Below are 15,720 nucleotides of genomic sequence, written 5' to 3' on the forward strand. Positions count from 1 at the left end.
GAAGGGAATTGATATTTAATGCCTTCAAAGTAACCACTATGTAGAAAAATCCCATAAACCACGTGCGAAGACAGTTTTGCATAGATTATTTTTTTATGTTTTTACAGGAAAATATTACACGCTGAAAGTTTTGTCGGTAACTACGGTCCAACAATATTTTTAAATTCTTTTAGCTTTAAAATACTTTTTTGATATTTTAATTTTAATCGTTTCCATATGTTTTTTAATTTATATATTCTTGTCAAAAAAATATTAAAATTTTGTCTTAAAATAACTGTCTTAAATAAGTTTACTTTGACCCCAACTTCTCATAATTACAACATTTGAGGACAAAAGAAATGGTGTCATTCCCATTCCACTACTATCTATAATGAATAATATGACCACATTAAACATGTCTTAATCACTTTATAATTTTAAATTTAATTTTTTTATGTTTTCAAAATAACAATGATAATAAGGACTACACAAAAATCGTTCGGTTCAGATTTTATATTATTTTACAATATAATAATATGTTGTAGAGAATCTAACTCATGAAATAGGGATTATTATCTATACTTGCCATGCCTTTTAGTTTCCAATATATACTTTTTAATAGTGAAGTCATTACTTTATAAAAAGGTACTAAATTATTACTAATAATTTATGATTTATATGGTATATGATCTTGAATATCCAAAAAAAATTAATTCATTGAATGATTACTCTAAATTTTAAATTTGCAAGAAAAAAATATTTTACATAACTTGTGTTTCTGAAAAATAAAGTCATAAATAACAAATTTAGTACCACAAAAAGGAAATTCTTTTTCATTGCTAAAATTAATGACATATTTTCCCTCAATTATCATTCAATTCTCATTTGTCCCAAAACAAAAGGGAATCTCAATTGAGTTCCCATCTACTACTAGACGACGTTATCCAATTAACCGTCATCTTAATTTTTTTGCCTTTAAAGTCATAAAAGACGAGGACTGATTTGTCTTAAAATGACGTGGTTTTTGTTATAAATCGGAATGCTAGGGGTTAGTTGGGTATTCTCTGATAGACTAGTGATGTAATTGGAAATACATATTTGTTTGGAGACCTAGCCGAGTATCACGTTACAGTCGGAGGACAAAATGGTCCTTTACCTTTACATTTCTCCGGAGCAGCCACTGTTGCAATTGCGGCTGAGGACGAGTCAACGTATTGACATGACTCCGAAATTTTCATCCTGAGTATATTTACCAATATAAAAAATTTATTTATTTATTTATTTTAAATTATTTTTTATATTATAGGTTAATGTCAAAGATAAATTTTAAAATATAAAAAAATATTATTTTAATATATTTTTAATTAAAAAATATTTTAAAAACAACGTTACTATAATAAAAATAAACTCTGTATTTAATCAAATTAATTAAATAATAACAATATTATTTTTAGCGTGTAAAATAGACTATTTTATTTTTCCAATCATTGAATATTTTAAAATAAAGTTTAATTTCAACTCTTTCGACTTGATAGCTTCATCATTGTGCAAAGAAACTAATATTAAATGTATAGAACAAAACCAGCATTAGCTGTTTTATTTTACTAATATTTTCATTTTCATATATCAATAATCAACTTGTTAGCAACTAAAATGTTTATTTATAAAATAAAAACCAATAATATTTCATGGAAAAAAGAAATTATCAACTTGTATTTCTTTAATGATAAATTAATCAAGAAACTCCCAGGCTAGTTAATTAGTTTAAACATCCCATTAGCTGGCTAATTAAACTAAACAACTCTCACATTTAGGCCTCCAAAAGAGGTGGGCACATCTAACTTAGCCGAGCCACTTGCCTCTTCCCTTGACCCATAGCCAAAAGGCAGCCACGCCATCTGCTACGCCACGTTTCATGCCCCCACAGTCACAGCAGCACACATCCACTGACTTGTCTCTCCATGTCATACTAGAGTCGAAAGCACGCTATACCTTTTTTAAGCCTCACTGGATAACATTGTCAAAAACCCTAAAACCAAATAAAATAAAATAAAATAAAATCACTGAAACTTTTTTTAAAGGTAAGAGACAGCTTTAGATAAGTTTAAACATTAATCAAGATTAAGCTTTTTTTTTTCTTTTCTAAATGATTGAAACATTAAAAGGATTTAATTAATTATTCGAAATGCTAATTTCAAGATTTGAAAAAAAAATCCTTAACCAATAAATCAATAAACAAAACTGAATATTAATAATTTCAATAACCATCAGGCTAGTTTGGTCAACGGCCACGAGTCCATGTCATGAATCCAGGATCAGATGACATCACCGAATGGCATTAATGAAATTATATAAAAAAGTGAGTGCTATGATGTAGCAAAATGGTTCATAAATATACCATGTGGAGAGACAGGAACAAGGCTACAAGATTGCTCAACTCCTGCAAGACACTCTCTCTCTCTCTGAGTTTGTCTTTGGTTTCTTGTTGTTGTTAATTTCTGTGTTTTGCAGGTAAAAACGAAACGACTGTGATTTTGGATAAAGACCCAGAAAAAAGCTGAGGTACTTTCCTGATAGTACTCAAAAGCGGTGTTTAATTTGAGTCAAGACTGCACTATGTATGCTGCCTGTCTTTTCCCTCTTGAGGCTTCCTTTGCTTTGATGCCACTTTCAATGCACGTGAACCTGAATCAAGAAATATTCTGAGCTAAAGCAAACTTGGTTTTCTGTTCTTGTCATATTTACATGTCCTAGTATTATCCAACATTTAAGAAGCTGCCTTTTTGGGTTCCTGAATTGTATGTTAAGCAAGAGTTGACCAATTATAGCTGTGTAGATGCAAGCTCTGGGTTTTTTCTGAGATGTAATTTTTGTTGATTTTTTTCTGTAGATCTTTCGGGTTGGACTTACTTTGAAGGAAAAGTTGATCTTTCTTGGGTTTTATATTCCATATATTGAAGGGCAAGCAACTCTGAAGTTTAAGCCAAGTTTAGAGGTCTGAGCACTGCTGCAAGCAAAGCAATTCACTATTTAGAAGTGCTTAAATCTGGTTCTCGTGTTTTTTTATCAACAATTTAATTAAGCCGAGCCAAAAAGAAATCAATTAGCGATTAAATTGATCAATGATGTATGGTATTGGTGGCTTGCAGGGATCCTCAAAAGAAGACATGAATCTTTTGTACAGTTCTAGTTTCAAGTATTCAGATGGAGAATTGAGAAAGAGTCAAGAATTCATGGATTTAAATCCCTATCACTACCATCAACAACAGCAACAAATCCAGCAAAATTCTGGTCTGATGCGTTATCGCTCTGCGCCAAGCTCAATCCTGGAGAGCCTTGTGAATGGTACAAGTGGCCATGATGGTGGTGGCATCGAAAGCGGGGATTATCGGTATCTTCGATCTTCAAGCCCTGAAATGGATACCATGTTGGCAAGGTTTATGTCATCATGTAATGGTTCTGGTGATTCCAGTTCTCAAAATCTGCAAGAATTTGGAGAGAGACCAGCGATAAAGCAAGAAGGAGGAGATTCGGAGATGGTTTATCAAAGTTTACCAGGGCATAATTTGGTTACTGACAATTCAGTGAGTGTTGGGAATTCTATGGATAGCGCATTCAATGTTATGAGTTCAATGGCTTTAGAGAATTCTATGCAAGCAACTAAGATGAGTACCGCGAACGGATCTAATCTTGCTAGGCAAAACAGCTCTCCAGCTGGACTTTTCTCCGACCTTGGCGTTGACAATGGTATGGCTCTTTTCCTCTCTCTCTCTCTCTCTCTCTCTCTTGAATTTCTATATTTCTAATTAATGAATTTTTTCCATGAAAATCGCCTTATTAAATTTGAGAAATGTAGTCAGAACCTTGTGTTGTGTTTTTTATGTTGATCAGTGTCATCAATTTCAGGAAAAGAAAATTGTCTAAAAATTGAAGTAGTCTGTTAAATGGCTTTTGGTTTTGTCAAGTTGAAAAAAATGAAAAAGATCAAATTTTTGAAGAAAGGAGAATAGACACTCTACCTTTTTCTTCACTTTCTCAGTAATCAAACATGTTGTGGTCTCTTCCTGGATTTGTTGCACTTTCTTTGGCCGGAAAGTTGAAGGGATCTCAAAAGTTTTACTTTATACAAGGTTGACTTTTGAAATGTTTCCCATTTCTTTTCTTCTCATTGAATCACTCATGTTGTCGGTGAAAGAAACAGAGAACCGAGCAGAGTTCTGGAACAAAATTGGTCATTGCAAATGAATTATGTTAAATGATCCGTCCCAAACCATTAATTTTGATGACAAATTGAGCAGGTCTGCTTATAATTTGGTTATTGAATATGTTTCCTTTTAATCTTTAGTTCAATGTCTACGACTAATAAATTATCTAATGTTCATCTCCTCAAGATTGATTCATTGCTGAATAACTCTTAATGGTTAACAGGCTTTGTTGTAATGAGAGAAGGTGGCAGCTTCAGAGCTGGAAATGGTACGAATGGAGAAGCTAGTCCAACTAATAAGTTAAGAAGGCATGTGAACTTCTCATCAGGGCAAAGGATGTTGCCTCAGATTGCTGAAATTGGAGAAGAATGTATTGGTGGGAGGAGTCCAGAAGGCGATGTTAGCGAGGCAAGGTACATGTCTAGGTTCACTAGTGATTCTTGGGACGGTGCTTCTCTGAGTGGTCTTAAGAGACAGAGGGATAATGATGGGAACATGTTTTCTGGCCTAAACACACTGGACAATCAGGTATCATTTGCAGCATGCAGATAAATTTGTAGCTTTTCTTCATTCTGCTTATGCTTTGTTAAAATGATAATGGTATTATAATTCTCCATCAGGATGGAAATTCTGGAAACCGTGTGACTGGTTTGACTCACCACTTGAGCTTGCCCAAGACTCTTTCAGAAACGGCTACCATCGAGAAGTTTTTGGATTTTCAAGGCAATTCTGTCCCATGTAAGATTCGAGCCAAAAGAGGTTTCGCTACCCACCCACGAAGCATAGCAGAGAGGGTATGTCCCTGATGGCAATTAGTTGATTTAGCCATGGTATCGATGGCCTTTCCTTGTTATTTAGGAAACCCGTAATCAACTAATAAAAAGCTTTTCTTGGGTGTATATTGCAGGTAAGAAGAACTCGGATTAGTGAAAGAATGAGAAAATTGCAAGAACTTTTCCCGAACATGGACAAGGTAGTTCTGACTCTAGATATGTCATTCTCAAACAGTAATTCAAATTGACATTAGAGATATATGCTAAACAATTATCAATTTCTTCTTGGACAGCAAACAAACACGGCAGATATGTTAGATTTGGCAGTTGAGCACATTAAAGATCTACAGAAACAAGTAAAGGTAACATACAAAAGATACTAATCATCAATCAAATTCACATGATCTTTCATGTTTCAAGTATCTCTATCTTCCTTTACCAAAAATCTCTTTTTTTTTGCAGACCCTCACGGATACTAAAGCGAAGTGCACGTGTTCTAGTAAACAGAAGCACTATTCAAGTCCCTCAGCTTGATTTTAGTTTCTGTACAGATAGCACTAGGACAATGGCAAGACAAAAAACAAGCACATAGCTACCTAGTTTTGATCTACTGTAAAATAATAGGTATCAGGAGACAGTGAGCTTTAAGGATAATTTGATATCGCTTTTCTCTGTAATATTTTGTAGTGCTGGCCTCGGCATTCTACCGAAAGCAATGCCCTTTCAAAATGATCGATCTACAGCTCTTCTTCTGTTTGTATTTTCCTGTATGTAACTTTTGATCTGTTGAGCTGGGCCATTGTTCTTGCATTATCTGTCAATTTCTCAAAACAAAACGCCAGAAGAGTTGCATTTGCTCTTACAACTCTGTCAGTCATACCTCTTTTAGCCTTCGGTCTTAAAAACACCACATTGTTTCTTAATATGAAATCATACCGGTCTTAAAGTCCAAAGGTTCCATTTGGTGATCTAAAAAGACTAGACTGGGTTTGAAGTTAACCAACCATTAAATTTAAGATTTTAAAATTAGAGAGGGCAGATGACTGGAAACTTCTTTGAATTTTAACTTTGCAGCCAGTTTCTGCTCATCTAAAATGATAATGAGCTTTATCGAGCCTAGAAACTGTAATTAGTTCTCTGGGTTGGTGTTAGGGCCATCGTTTACCCAAAACAAAAGATAAAAACTTATCACGTAGCTTGGGCTAATTTTATCTTGCAGGTTTGGGCTAATTGCCACCCTTCCTCTTCCCTCTTTCGTTTCGCTGTCTAGTTGTGGTCTCTGGTGGACTTCAGTGATGGTAGAACTTCGGCCTTGTCATTACTCGTGAATCCATTTCACCATAGCCATTTTTTTTTTCAATAAGAAAAAACCTTTATAGGTCGAAAAATATAAAGAATTAAATTTCCTTAAAATCAATCATAGTAGCAAGCCTATCATATTTCTCATTCCTATCCCATTTAAAAAAATTTAATTTATTATTAATCATCATGGAAACCACATTGAATTATCTTTTCTCAATGAGTTTTAATGCCTATTAATTAATTAAACTGTATTAGAATTCTTAAAAATAAATAAATATATAACACGATCTTCTCATCCTCCCTCCAGCTATTAATAAAGAGTAAAAAAAATCTATATAAAGGGGGGGGGGGAAAACAGAGTACAAAAGATAAACTAGACAAATAATAAACCCACAAAACAAAAACAAAAATAAAACAAACAATTTTATGTACTCACGTCTAAACAAACAATAAACTCAACCGTTTTAAGTAGGTCTCGCATACAATGTCTCTCGATGTCCGGCGTCAAAAAACCTTAAGCGCGCACTTTTTTTCTTCCTTGTAATGATATGGTTTAGAAACCCTAGTTTCGTTTGATCTTCAAATCTCACATCTAAATAATATGTGCTGTCCGGTGGTTGTGTGATACAAAGTGTGGTAATAATTAACTTGTGTGAGGAAAGGATATGTGAAAACTAAGCTGCCATTGTGCAAGGTGTGCTTTGTGTACTCCGATCACACAGAAATGATCAGCTAGATTGCACAGTACAGGTAATTCTCTGGATGAAGAGATCATCGATGGTGGGAATTGAGAGATGAGTTGGGTTAAGCTGAAAATATTTCTTCGACGTTATCCTGAGATTTAAGGAGTTTGGAATGAGGCGGTAGTGGAGGAGTTGTGAGACAAGAATCCTGAAAATATAAATGAATCTCAGTACTAAACAGTTACTGTACATATATTTACCAAGTCGAACGTGAAAAACGAAAATCTAGATGGGAGGGGCACCCATGAGAAACACAAGCTAAATCATCTGTGAAATAGACGACAATATTTCATTCAGCTCGTCAGTGTGACGGATACTTTGCAGGCCACTCCCCCCCTTAAAATGATTATTTATCGACTAACTGGTGGTGTCCCGCCGATGGAATGACATTTCTGTACATTTGCCGTTGCCCAGAGCCCATATAGTCACCCCTAGCTGAACTGTTCGCGCAGTTTCTATTTCAATCTGCAAATTTTAAGACTTTTTATCCAAAAAACAAAAATTTGATACGTATCCCTTATCCGTTTTACTTACTCTATATAGAGATTACTTTACGATGCATAAAGAGCAAGTTACTTTCAAAATAAAGTATTGAATAATGCATATTTAATATAAAAAGGAGTTTTTTTCTTCAAAACATTATCAACACAATCGAGTCCCGGCAAATAGTTTTTTTATGAATTTTTTTCAAAAATATCTCATGCTAAAATTAAATTTCTTTGTTTATGTATTTTATTAATTAAAAGACATATTTTTTAATTCATGGCATGGTTATTTTAATAAAAATTTATCATGATTTGAAAAATAGAGCAAGTTTTAATTTAAAAAAAAAAGAGCAAAAGATTATGTCTTGATAATTCTTACACACTGTATGCAAAAATAAAAAATTAATTATTCTGAGAAGATTGTATAAAAACTATACATTAAAATAACTAGATATATATTTTATTCTCGTAAGGAAATTTTTAAAAAAACTTATGTATGTTAGATTCACGTATAAAAAAGTATATATGAATTGTGATTATTTTTAAATTATCATTGTGATTATTTTATGACCTTTCACATCATATTGTTCTACACAATGCATTTTTGTTTTTGTTAATATAATGTGTAATAATAAAGTGATACTTTATACCACTGTTTGAAGCTTTTTTTATGCAGGATTCCCACTGGACTCATAAGCAAACGGGAAATGATGAGGTGGCACGAAATCCCTGCTCTGTAATAGTACTCTAATCAAACCTGGCCCGCAAATAGATTGAAAGCCTAAAGTGTTGTAATACATGGAGATACACTCGCTTTAGCTCTCTTTTGTTTGTGTTTCAAGTTTTGGTGGTGTTTGTTTTTTACTGTGTCAGTTAATATAGATATTGATATTTTTTAAAATATTTTTTATTTGAAAATATATTAAAATAATATTTTTTTATTTTTAAAAATTATTTTTGATATCAGAGCATCAAAATGATTTAAAAATACCAAAAAATATTAATTTTTAATTAAAAAATAAAAAAATTTAATTTTTTTTAAAAACACTATTAAAACATAAAAAAAACAGGATATAATTACCCGAAAAAAAGTACACTAATAAGTAGAATAGTTCTTAGTAGCAAAATCTCAAATCAAACCAATCCATCCATTTTTAGATCTAGTAAAATACAAAAATAAACAGAACAGTCATAACCACGGTCATTTACCTCGGTTTATATTGGTGCTAATGAAGTAGGAGACACCCTCAAGAATTTGCATGCTCTATTTAATTAACATAACTTGCAAATATATATATATAAAAAGCTGAATCAGATGGGAAAGATATTCTTTATTGCATTTCTTGAACACTTTTTGCTTATACAAGAAAGTTCATGTAATATTCTACATAAAAGGTTAACTTCGTCCTCTTCACGGTGTGAGGTTTGAGACTCTTTCATTGACGAGGAAGGATCACTATTATTTTCTATTTGCTTATAACAAGTGCATAAGAAAAGGTGATTAAGAACATGCACTTCCAGAGGTAAGGGGAAAAAACTACTTCAGTTCTTGGCTGTAAACTTAATCTGGATGCCATCGCCAAATGAAATGATAGGAGTGCGAGATACGTCTCCTCCCTTGACCTTGGTAAACCTGGCATTACAAAAAAAAAAAAAAAAAAACCCAACAGTTAACAAAAGAACCTCCGTGATAAAAAATATATTCCATGTAGTAGTCACCTCAACGTTCAAGTATGACGCCTATCAAGAGAAAAAAATCAAATCTACCTGTATTTGGTGACCAAGATATGAAGAAAAGTCGACAAGACCAGCTTGCTGTACTCCGCCCCGGCGCATTGCCTTGTGCCGCCACCGAATGGCATGAAGTTTTTGGAAATGGTAACTTGGTCAAGTTCCTGTTGTAAGGAATTAAAAAATATATGTCTATATCAATTAAGAGCAGGAATGGCAAGCGTATAAATGATTGTGACAGTGAATCGATTTTAATCCTCCCAGAGATATTGTGAAGGAAGAATTTCTCACCTTCCACCGCCATGGGTTGAATGTAACTGGATCCTTGAATGTCTCAGGATTTAATTGAATAGCAGGAGTAACAATCATTACTGTCCAACCAGCTGGAACAGTGTATCCTGGAAATTTCACAAGCAATCCATTAGATTGAACAGTTTGGAAAAGGAAAGCATAGAAATGTTGAATTAAGAATTGGTTTTGGGGGCATACCTTTGACCTGGAAATCTTTCAATGCCTTTCGGAACAGACCAGGTGGGATGTTGGAAATTCTAAGTGTTTCATTGACGACCTGTGGATGATTGACCACATATTCCATGAGGATAAAAAAGATTCATCTTAAAAAAAAGGGAGTCGAAATATTGATGTAAAATTGTAACACAAAAGGACCATTTTCAAGAACGTGGAAGCTAACCATTTGGGTAAAAGTCATCGATCTGTACTCTTCCCAAGTGAGGCGGGAGTTTGGATTTTCTCTGTTCTTCACAATTGCGTCGTGCTCAGCCTGATGAAACAATTAGTGCGTGCGGGTGTGAACAGAGTGGCATTTTTAATTTGGAAGCTTAAAAAAGAATTGATAATAGGTGTGAGTGAACACATACTGCTAATTCCTCAACTACTCGGGGGTTCTCTGAAAGAAACTTGAATGTTAGAGTTAGAGTGGTTGACATAGATTCGAAGCTGGCAAATAAGATCCCGAACATGAGTTGGGGGATGAAATCCACTGTCAAGAACTTCTCTGTCTCCATATCATCAATGGCTTGATCAAGAAAATCTCCCCGACGCTTTGATGGATCGTTGAGTCTCTCCATCAGTGTATTCTTCAACATTTTCAACATCTTCTCTCGGTCCTGAATCAAAAGAAAGACATGTTATCGATGAATCCCAATTCCTGATGAGTAGAAATTAAAATAAAAACTTCAAGGGATGTTTGAGGGACTCCTCTGTTTACCTGCATGCACTGGTGGAAGGAAGTGCCAGGGATATTCAAGGGCAAGGAGATGAAACTGTTCAAGATCCTTGTGTAATTCTCACTTAGCTTCTCTCTCGAGTTTTCAGCATCATAACCAAATATTTTGTTCGCAGTAAAATTGAAAACCATCTACAGCCAGAAAAAGAAGAAGCAGGTTATAATTAAGCAGACGCATGCATTAGATTTAGAAAATGTTAATTAATACTAGTGTGCCAGCTGAAAATGGTGTACTCACAACTGAAATAACTTGTTTGACGTCAACAGGTCCTTGAGTAGCCCACTTTGCTAAGCTGGTGTGCAGCATGTCTTCTATTTTAGGAAGCAATGATTCCTTCAGGCTCTCAACGCCAAAGTGGTTCAAAGTTATGCTTCTCAAGTATCGGTGAACTTTGCCGATGGCGTTCACCCTCGTTTCACCCTCAAGAGCGAAAACCTTGGCAAATGAATCCAAATACCATAGCTCAACCAGAGTTCCTTCATGTTGCAAGATGTACTTGTTCATTTCATAGTCAGTGGACACAATGATAGGCCTACCAACTAAGCTGGTTTTAAAGATCGGTCCATACCTGAAACAAGGGAATTCATATATCAATTCGTTGGTAGTGAAATTAATAAGCAAGCAAGTAAACGCATGGACTTTGTTTCTTTCTCACAATCCACAGACTATGGCATATTACGTACTTTTGCATCCTTTTCTTGACGAATGGATGGAGGTCTAGAGATCTTCCAGGAATAATGAACTGCAGAGTTTCTCCGATGAGGGGCCAGCCCATGGAGCCTGGAGGGAGAACCCCGTCAATTTTAGGATTCTTCCATTTGCTAATCAAATGACTATAGTATACCACAACCAATGCGACAACAACCAATCCAATTGCCCACATCCTTTTGCTCTTTCTCTCCCCCGCCCTCTTGCGGCAATGGATGCAAGCTAGAGAAGGAGAGATAAAGAGACAGTGATAGAAGTGAAGAGGTGAATGGAGAGTTGGGTCACCACAAGCCTTAAATACAACACCAGTTCTGTAGTAAGCCTAGACTTGTTCGAAAACAGCGACCACAGACTTGGTTTAGAATTAAACAAGTAGTGAAAGAAAATATCTATTATCAACGGATTAAATCCTCAGGTGCTTTATTTTAATTAAGGCAACTGAGGATGTTCGTAGAAACTAAATTAATTTGACCAACATAAAATAAAAAAACAATATAAACGTTCAAGTCGTGAAGGAGGACAAAAATGCAGGTAGGTTAATTTGAGGTTGAATTCTTGACTTTTTAGCACCAATTCTAGTCAATGTAAACTTGCACTAGGCGTTGTAGAAAAAGAAAAAAAGCAGTCATGGAATCGAAATGAAAATAAAAGAGAGGCAAAAACCATCCTTTTACCCTCTTTGTTTATAGCAAACGATCGTCTTCTTCAAAGGCCACGGGAGAGATACGTCCCTTTCCATCGGTACTGTTTTTTCAAAAAAAAAAAAAAACAGTAGTCGGTGGTAAAGGCTGCTTTCTTCTCTCCACCAATGAAAAAGAAAGTAAAAGGAAAAAACATGTAGAGCAGTGCCTTTTGGTTTTACCCCTTGTGTTCTTGATTTTGGTCAATTAAAATCAAAATTGACGAAATGTTGGATGAGTTGGCCTGAACCAATAATTGCCTTGTACAAGAATCAAATTCACTCCATAAAAATATATGAATTAACGTAATTCTTTTGTTGAAAAAAATATATAAAAAATGGTCTTTAGTTAAACAGTGAACAGTGTCGATAAAACAGGTATATCTTGCTTTTCCCCGACCCGTGTTTCTATGCAATTTTTGGTGCGTCCCATAAACTAAAAACATTGTTTGCCACTTTAATCAATCATGCATTAAAATTGTTGTTTATTCTAAACGTAATTGTTATCGCGTAAACAAACACGCTTTAAAGCATTAATAAAAAAAAAAATTTAATAAAAAATGTTTTTTGTGAGGTTAGTTTTAAAGTTTAACGTATTTGGTTAAAACTGCGGTTAAAATTGTAGTTGGAAAAAAACAGTTTTTTATATTTAGTTAATATTCTTTTTGTATGAGGTTTGATTGTAAAATTATCTCAAATGACATATATATATATATATATATATATATATATATATATATATATATATATATATTATGGTAAAATATTATTGTTTTATAATTATGATTACATAACGAATTGAATAATTCTTGTATATTAATAAAAGTTTTTCAGTGTCTCATCAAACTATTTGAAAAGAAAAACATAAAAAAAATTATATTAATTAAAATAAAAACTAAAATTAAAATAAAAAAATAAATTAGTGATAGTCCAGGTAATGCAAGTAACTGTAAAAAATATTAAAACAAAAAAGGGAGTTTGAGGGGTAAAATAAAAAATTCGATCCTAAAGGTATTCAAGCAATTTAAATATTCATGTAAAAAGAAAATTACGACACGGCCTCTGCACACAAAGGTTTTTTTTTAGAGGTTATTTTAGTAATACCATTATTAAAACAAAAGTAAAACAAAAACAGGTTACTTCAGTCACTTTTAACAAATAGTCTTCATTTCAGACAACTCGTATTTTTGCTCCATGGCAAAACAGTGCTTCTCTCACAGACAAGGAATCCTGGCATGAAATTGCTCGCCCTCATATTCATGGCCATAACATCAATTGTGTGGCCATCATCCAAGGAAAGGGGAACCATCGTTTTGTTGGTGGAGCTGATGAGAAAGTTGCTAGTGTTTGAAGCTCCTTTATCTTTTTTGAAGACATTGAATCTTGCCACTTGTCAAAAGTCTAGTTTTCCTGAAAACCTTCAAGTTAATGGCAGTAATTTGGGAACAGAGGGGAGGATGAGCGCCGGGAAAGTTTTGCAATGTTAATTAAATTTATACAGTGTTGGTGAGAAAGAGGAGAACACAGCAACGAAAAGCAATTGTAAATTGCTTTTCACAAACTGAGGTTGGTCCTCAGTTTTGAAGTGGGGCCACGTGAAAAAAAGTGTGGTTAATATTAACCAAACGCTTTAAAATAACTTTTAATTCTAACCGCAGCCGCAACAGCAGACCCAAACACTTGCTTTGGTTGCTGTTTTAAAACACACCTGCCACGTTCTCTCTCCTCTGCCCCTCCCATCTTCTTCCCTCCTCTTCCCCTTCGCATTGACCTTAATTGTCGTTCCCATACAAACTCAGCAGCGGCGGTAATGCAGATTTGTGTGGGCAACGGAGAAGGTGGTGTGGATAAACATGGGTAACGGAGAAAAAGGTTTCATAAACGGACAGGAAAAAGGTTATTTTAGTCATTGACTTAAAAAAAGGTTGAAAAAGCTGTGATACATCTTGCTTAGAGCCCCAGTCCAAAAGGTAATTGATAGCAGACCATGATTTATGCATCCACTCATCATGGGGCTGGCCCACAAATCCTATCTAGGTAAATATCTGAAATGTAATAATATCGAATTTGAAAATATAATAGTTATTATTTTTGATATAATATATTAAAATAATTTAAAAATAAAAAATAAAAAGTTTAAATAAAAAATTTTAAAATGTATCTAACTAATGTAATATCAAAAAGAGCTGGTGTGTTAATCATTTAGGTGGTGGTCCAGTGGTAAGAGTTTGGGACCAAGAGATTTATTTCCTCTGTGGTCTCAGGTTCGAGCCCTGTGGTTGATCATATGATGGTCACTGGAGACTTACATGGTCGTTAACTTCAGGGCTCGTGGGATTAGTCGAGGTGCGCGCAAGCTGACCCGGACACCCATGTTAAACTATAAAAAAAAAAAAAAGAGGCTGGTGTTTTTTCGCTGTGATACATTAATAATATTAATCGACAAACATGCGAAAGCTTACTCTCCTCCATTCGACTACTGTTACATCAGTTATGCTTTAATTATCTCTAATTCTAGCTTCTAAGTTGATTATTTCCATGAAAATGTTTCAGCAATGCATGTTTCTTTGACTACGCTGTTGACATTTAGCCTCCACCATTTTTCTAACGAAGAATGAAGAATAAAAAAAATAAAAAATAAAAAAGCCCCTTCAATTTCCATATAGCACACGTACGTCCACTTCCTCAAAGGGATTACAAGCATCCCAACAAACTTTAAGTGGATGCTTACTTTGTAATTTCTCCCTTTGAATTTTCCTTTATTAATTTCCAGGTAGTAAAAACAAAATCAGAAACGTGTATTAAAAGTCATTTTATACCCTTCAAATGTTAATCGTTAATTTTGGGTGGGTGCATGGATGTCATACCACATGGCATGGATACAATTAGACAATATGCGTAAAGATAAAACTATTATTAATTAATTAGGCCAAAGGAAACTTATTAGACGACGAAGGGAGGTTCTAATGTCAGCAATGCAATTAGTGGTCTTGGAAGCATTCTACGGTTCTGCGTAAGTGCTCCACTGCTGAAGATATTTGAACGGACCACCATTTCTAAGCAAGAAACCAACCAGATCCACTCTATATTTCGTCTTTCGCTTGTTTTGTCGACCGGAGCTATGATTACGAGCCAACAAAAGCCGTCCTCATTGGATGATAAACAAAAGTTAGTGACTGTTTGGCATTGAAGTTTTGGTTGAGGTTGACAGTAAGCTACAAATATTAGTTTTTGATTAAGTTAAAAATTGAGTTTTGTTTTGGTGGACTCACTTAAATTGCAATTGTTACAACGGTTTAACAAAAACAAAATTTCTATGTTTATGATTTGTTGTTCACTTGAATTAATTCAGTTGCTCTAATATTCACGTGAACAGTAAAGAATGAATATTTGGAGAAGTGGAGAGTAATTCATCTTTACTGTTCATGACCTGGACGGGTTCCGACCCCAACTTAAATGCATTGGACTGAGTCCGACCTAGTAAAATACAAATAAATTCAATAAAATTTTTTAAACATTGTGTTTTATTCGAAAACTAGTGTTTAATATTATTCAATGACACTACATAATTATATTAGAAGAAGATTTCATTATGACGTAGCATTTGCAGAATTTGATCGCAATCCCAATTTTATTCTTGATAATATTTTACCTGATATTGTTGCACACTCAGGAAGCCATAAAAAACATTCTTAACTACACACATTAAACTATTTTTTATTCAACCTTAATTTTAACTATAGTTTTAATCAAACATATATTTTTACAAACCAACCTTAACTAAAACTAATTTTTATAAAATTATTTTTTAAAAATTATAATTATAAAAATTATTATAATATCAAACACGCTCTAGTAAGAGAATAGT

The 15,720-nt window shown here is 34.0% G+C and overlaps 2 protein-coding genes across 5 annotated transcripts; one reads left to right on the forward strand and one right to left on the reverse strand.

Annotated features, from left to right (window-relative positions):
* The first annotated feature begins 2,364 nt into the window (after positions 1–2,364).
* On the forward strand, positions 2,365–5,822 carry LOC7475051 (transcription factor bHLH130). 4 transcript variants are annotated; one of them, XM_024607942.2, is made up of 8 exons: positions 2,365–2,541; positions 2,870–2,974; positions 3,129–3,726; positions 4,429–4,712; positions 4,805–4,978; positions 5,092–5,157; positions 5,251–5,319; positions 5,420–5,822. In XM_024607942.2, the coding sequence occupies exons 3-8, from the start codon at positions 3,147–3,149 to the stop codon at positions 5,489–5,491; spliced, it is 1,245 nt and encodes a 414-aa protein (XP_024463710.1). In that variant the 5' UTR covers positions 2,365–2,541; positions 2,870–2,974; positions 3,129–3,146; the 3' UTR covers positions 5,492–5,822. The 4 variants fall into 4 exon arrangements, with proteins under 4 accessions (XP_024463710.1, XP_002314023.1, XP_024463709.1 ...); XM_002313987.4 differs by having other exon boundaries at positions 2,366–2,541; positions 4,408–4,712; XM_024607941.2 differs by lacking the exon at positions 2,870–2,974 and having other exon boundaries at positions 2,366–2,541; positions 4,408–4,712.
* Positions 5,823–8,800: 2,978 nt separating this feature from the next.
* On the reverse strand, positions 8,801–11,812 carry LOC7475050 (cucurbitadienol 11-hydroxylase). Its single transcript, XM_002313250.4, has 9 exons — positions 11,149–11,812; positions 10,703–11,033; positions 10,447–10,596; positions 10,097–10,345; positions 9,910–9,999; positions 9,708–9,786; positions 9,510–9,616; positions 9,255–9,382; positions 8,801–9,120 (listed from the first exon to the last, which is right to left on the reverse strand). The coding sequence occupies exons 1-9, from the start codon at positions 11,346–11,348 to the stop codon at positions 9,030–9,032; spliced, it is 1,425 nt and encodes a 474-aa protein (XP_002313286.1). The 5' UTR covers positions 11,349–11,812; the 3' UTR covers positions 8,801–9,029.
* Between the last annotated feature and the right edge of the window lie 3,908 nt (positions 11,813–15,720).

This window comes from Populus trichocarpa, chromosome 9, assembly GCF_000002775.5.
Source record: "Populus trichocarpa isolate Nisqually-1 chromosome 9, P.trichocarpa_v4.1, whole genome shotgun sequence".
Classification (NCBI taxonomy): domain Eukaryota; kingdom Viridiplantae; phylum Streptophyta; class Magnoliopsida; order Malpighiales; family Salicaceae; genus Populus; species Populus trichocarpa.

Coding starts and splice junctions, on each gene's coding strand:
- LOC7475050 (XM_002313250.4), bottom strand. CDS start 11,348: ATGTGGGCAATTGGATTGGTTGTTGTCGCATTGGTTGTGGTATACTAT. Junction 11,034..11,148: donor GTCAAGAAAAGGATGCAAAA/GTACGTAATATG, acceptor CCCTTGTTTCAG/GTATGGACCGATCTTTAAAA. Junction 9,617..9,707: donor GAAAGATTTCCAGGTCAAAG/GTATGCCCCCAA, acceptor TGAAATTTCCAG/GATACACTGTTCCAGCTGGT.
- LOC7475051 (XM_024607940.2), top strand. CDS start 3,102: ATGATGTATGGTATTGGTGGCTTGCAGGGATCCTCAAAAGAAGACATG. Junction 3,727..4,407: donor CGACCTTGGCGTTGACAATG/GTATGGCTCTTT, acceptor AATGGTTAACAG/GCTTTGTTGTAATGAGAGAA. Junction 5,158..5,250: donor TTTTCCCGAACATGGACAAG/GTAGTTCTGACT, acceptor CTTCTTGGACAG/CAAACAAACACGGCAGATAT.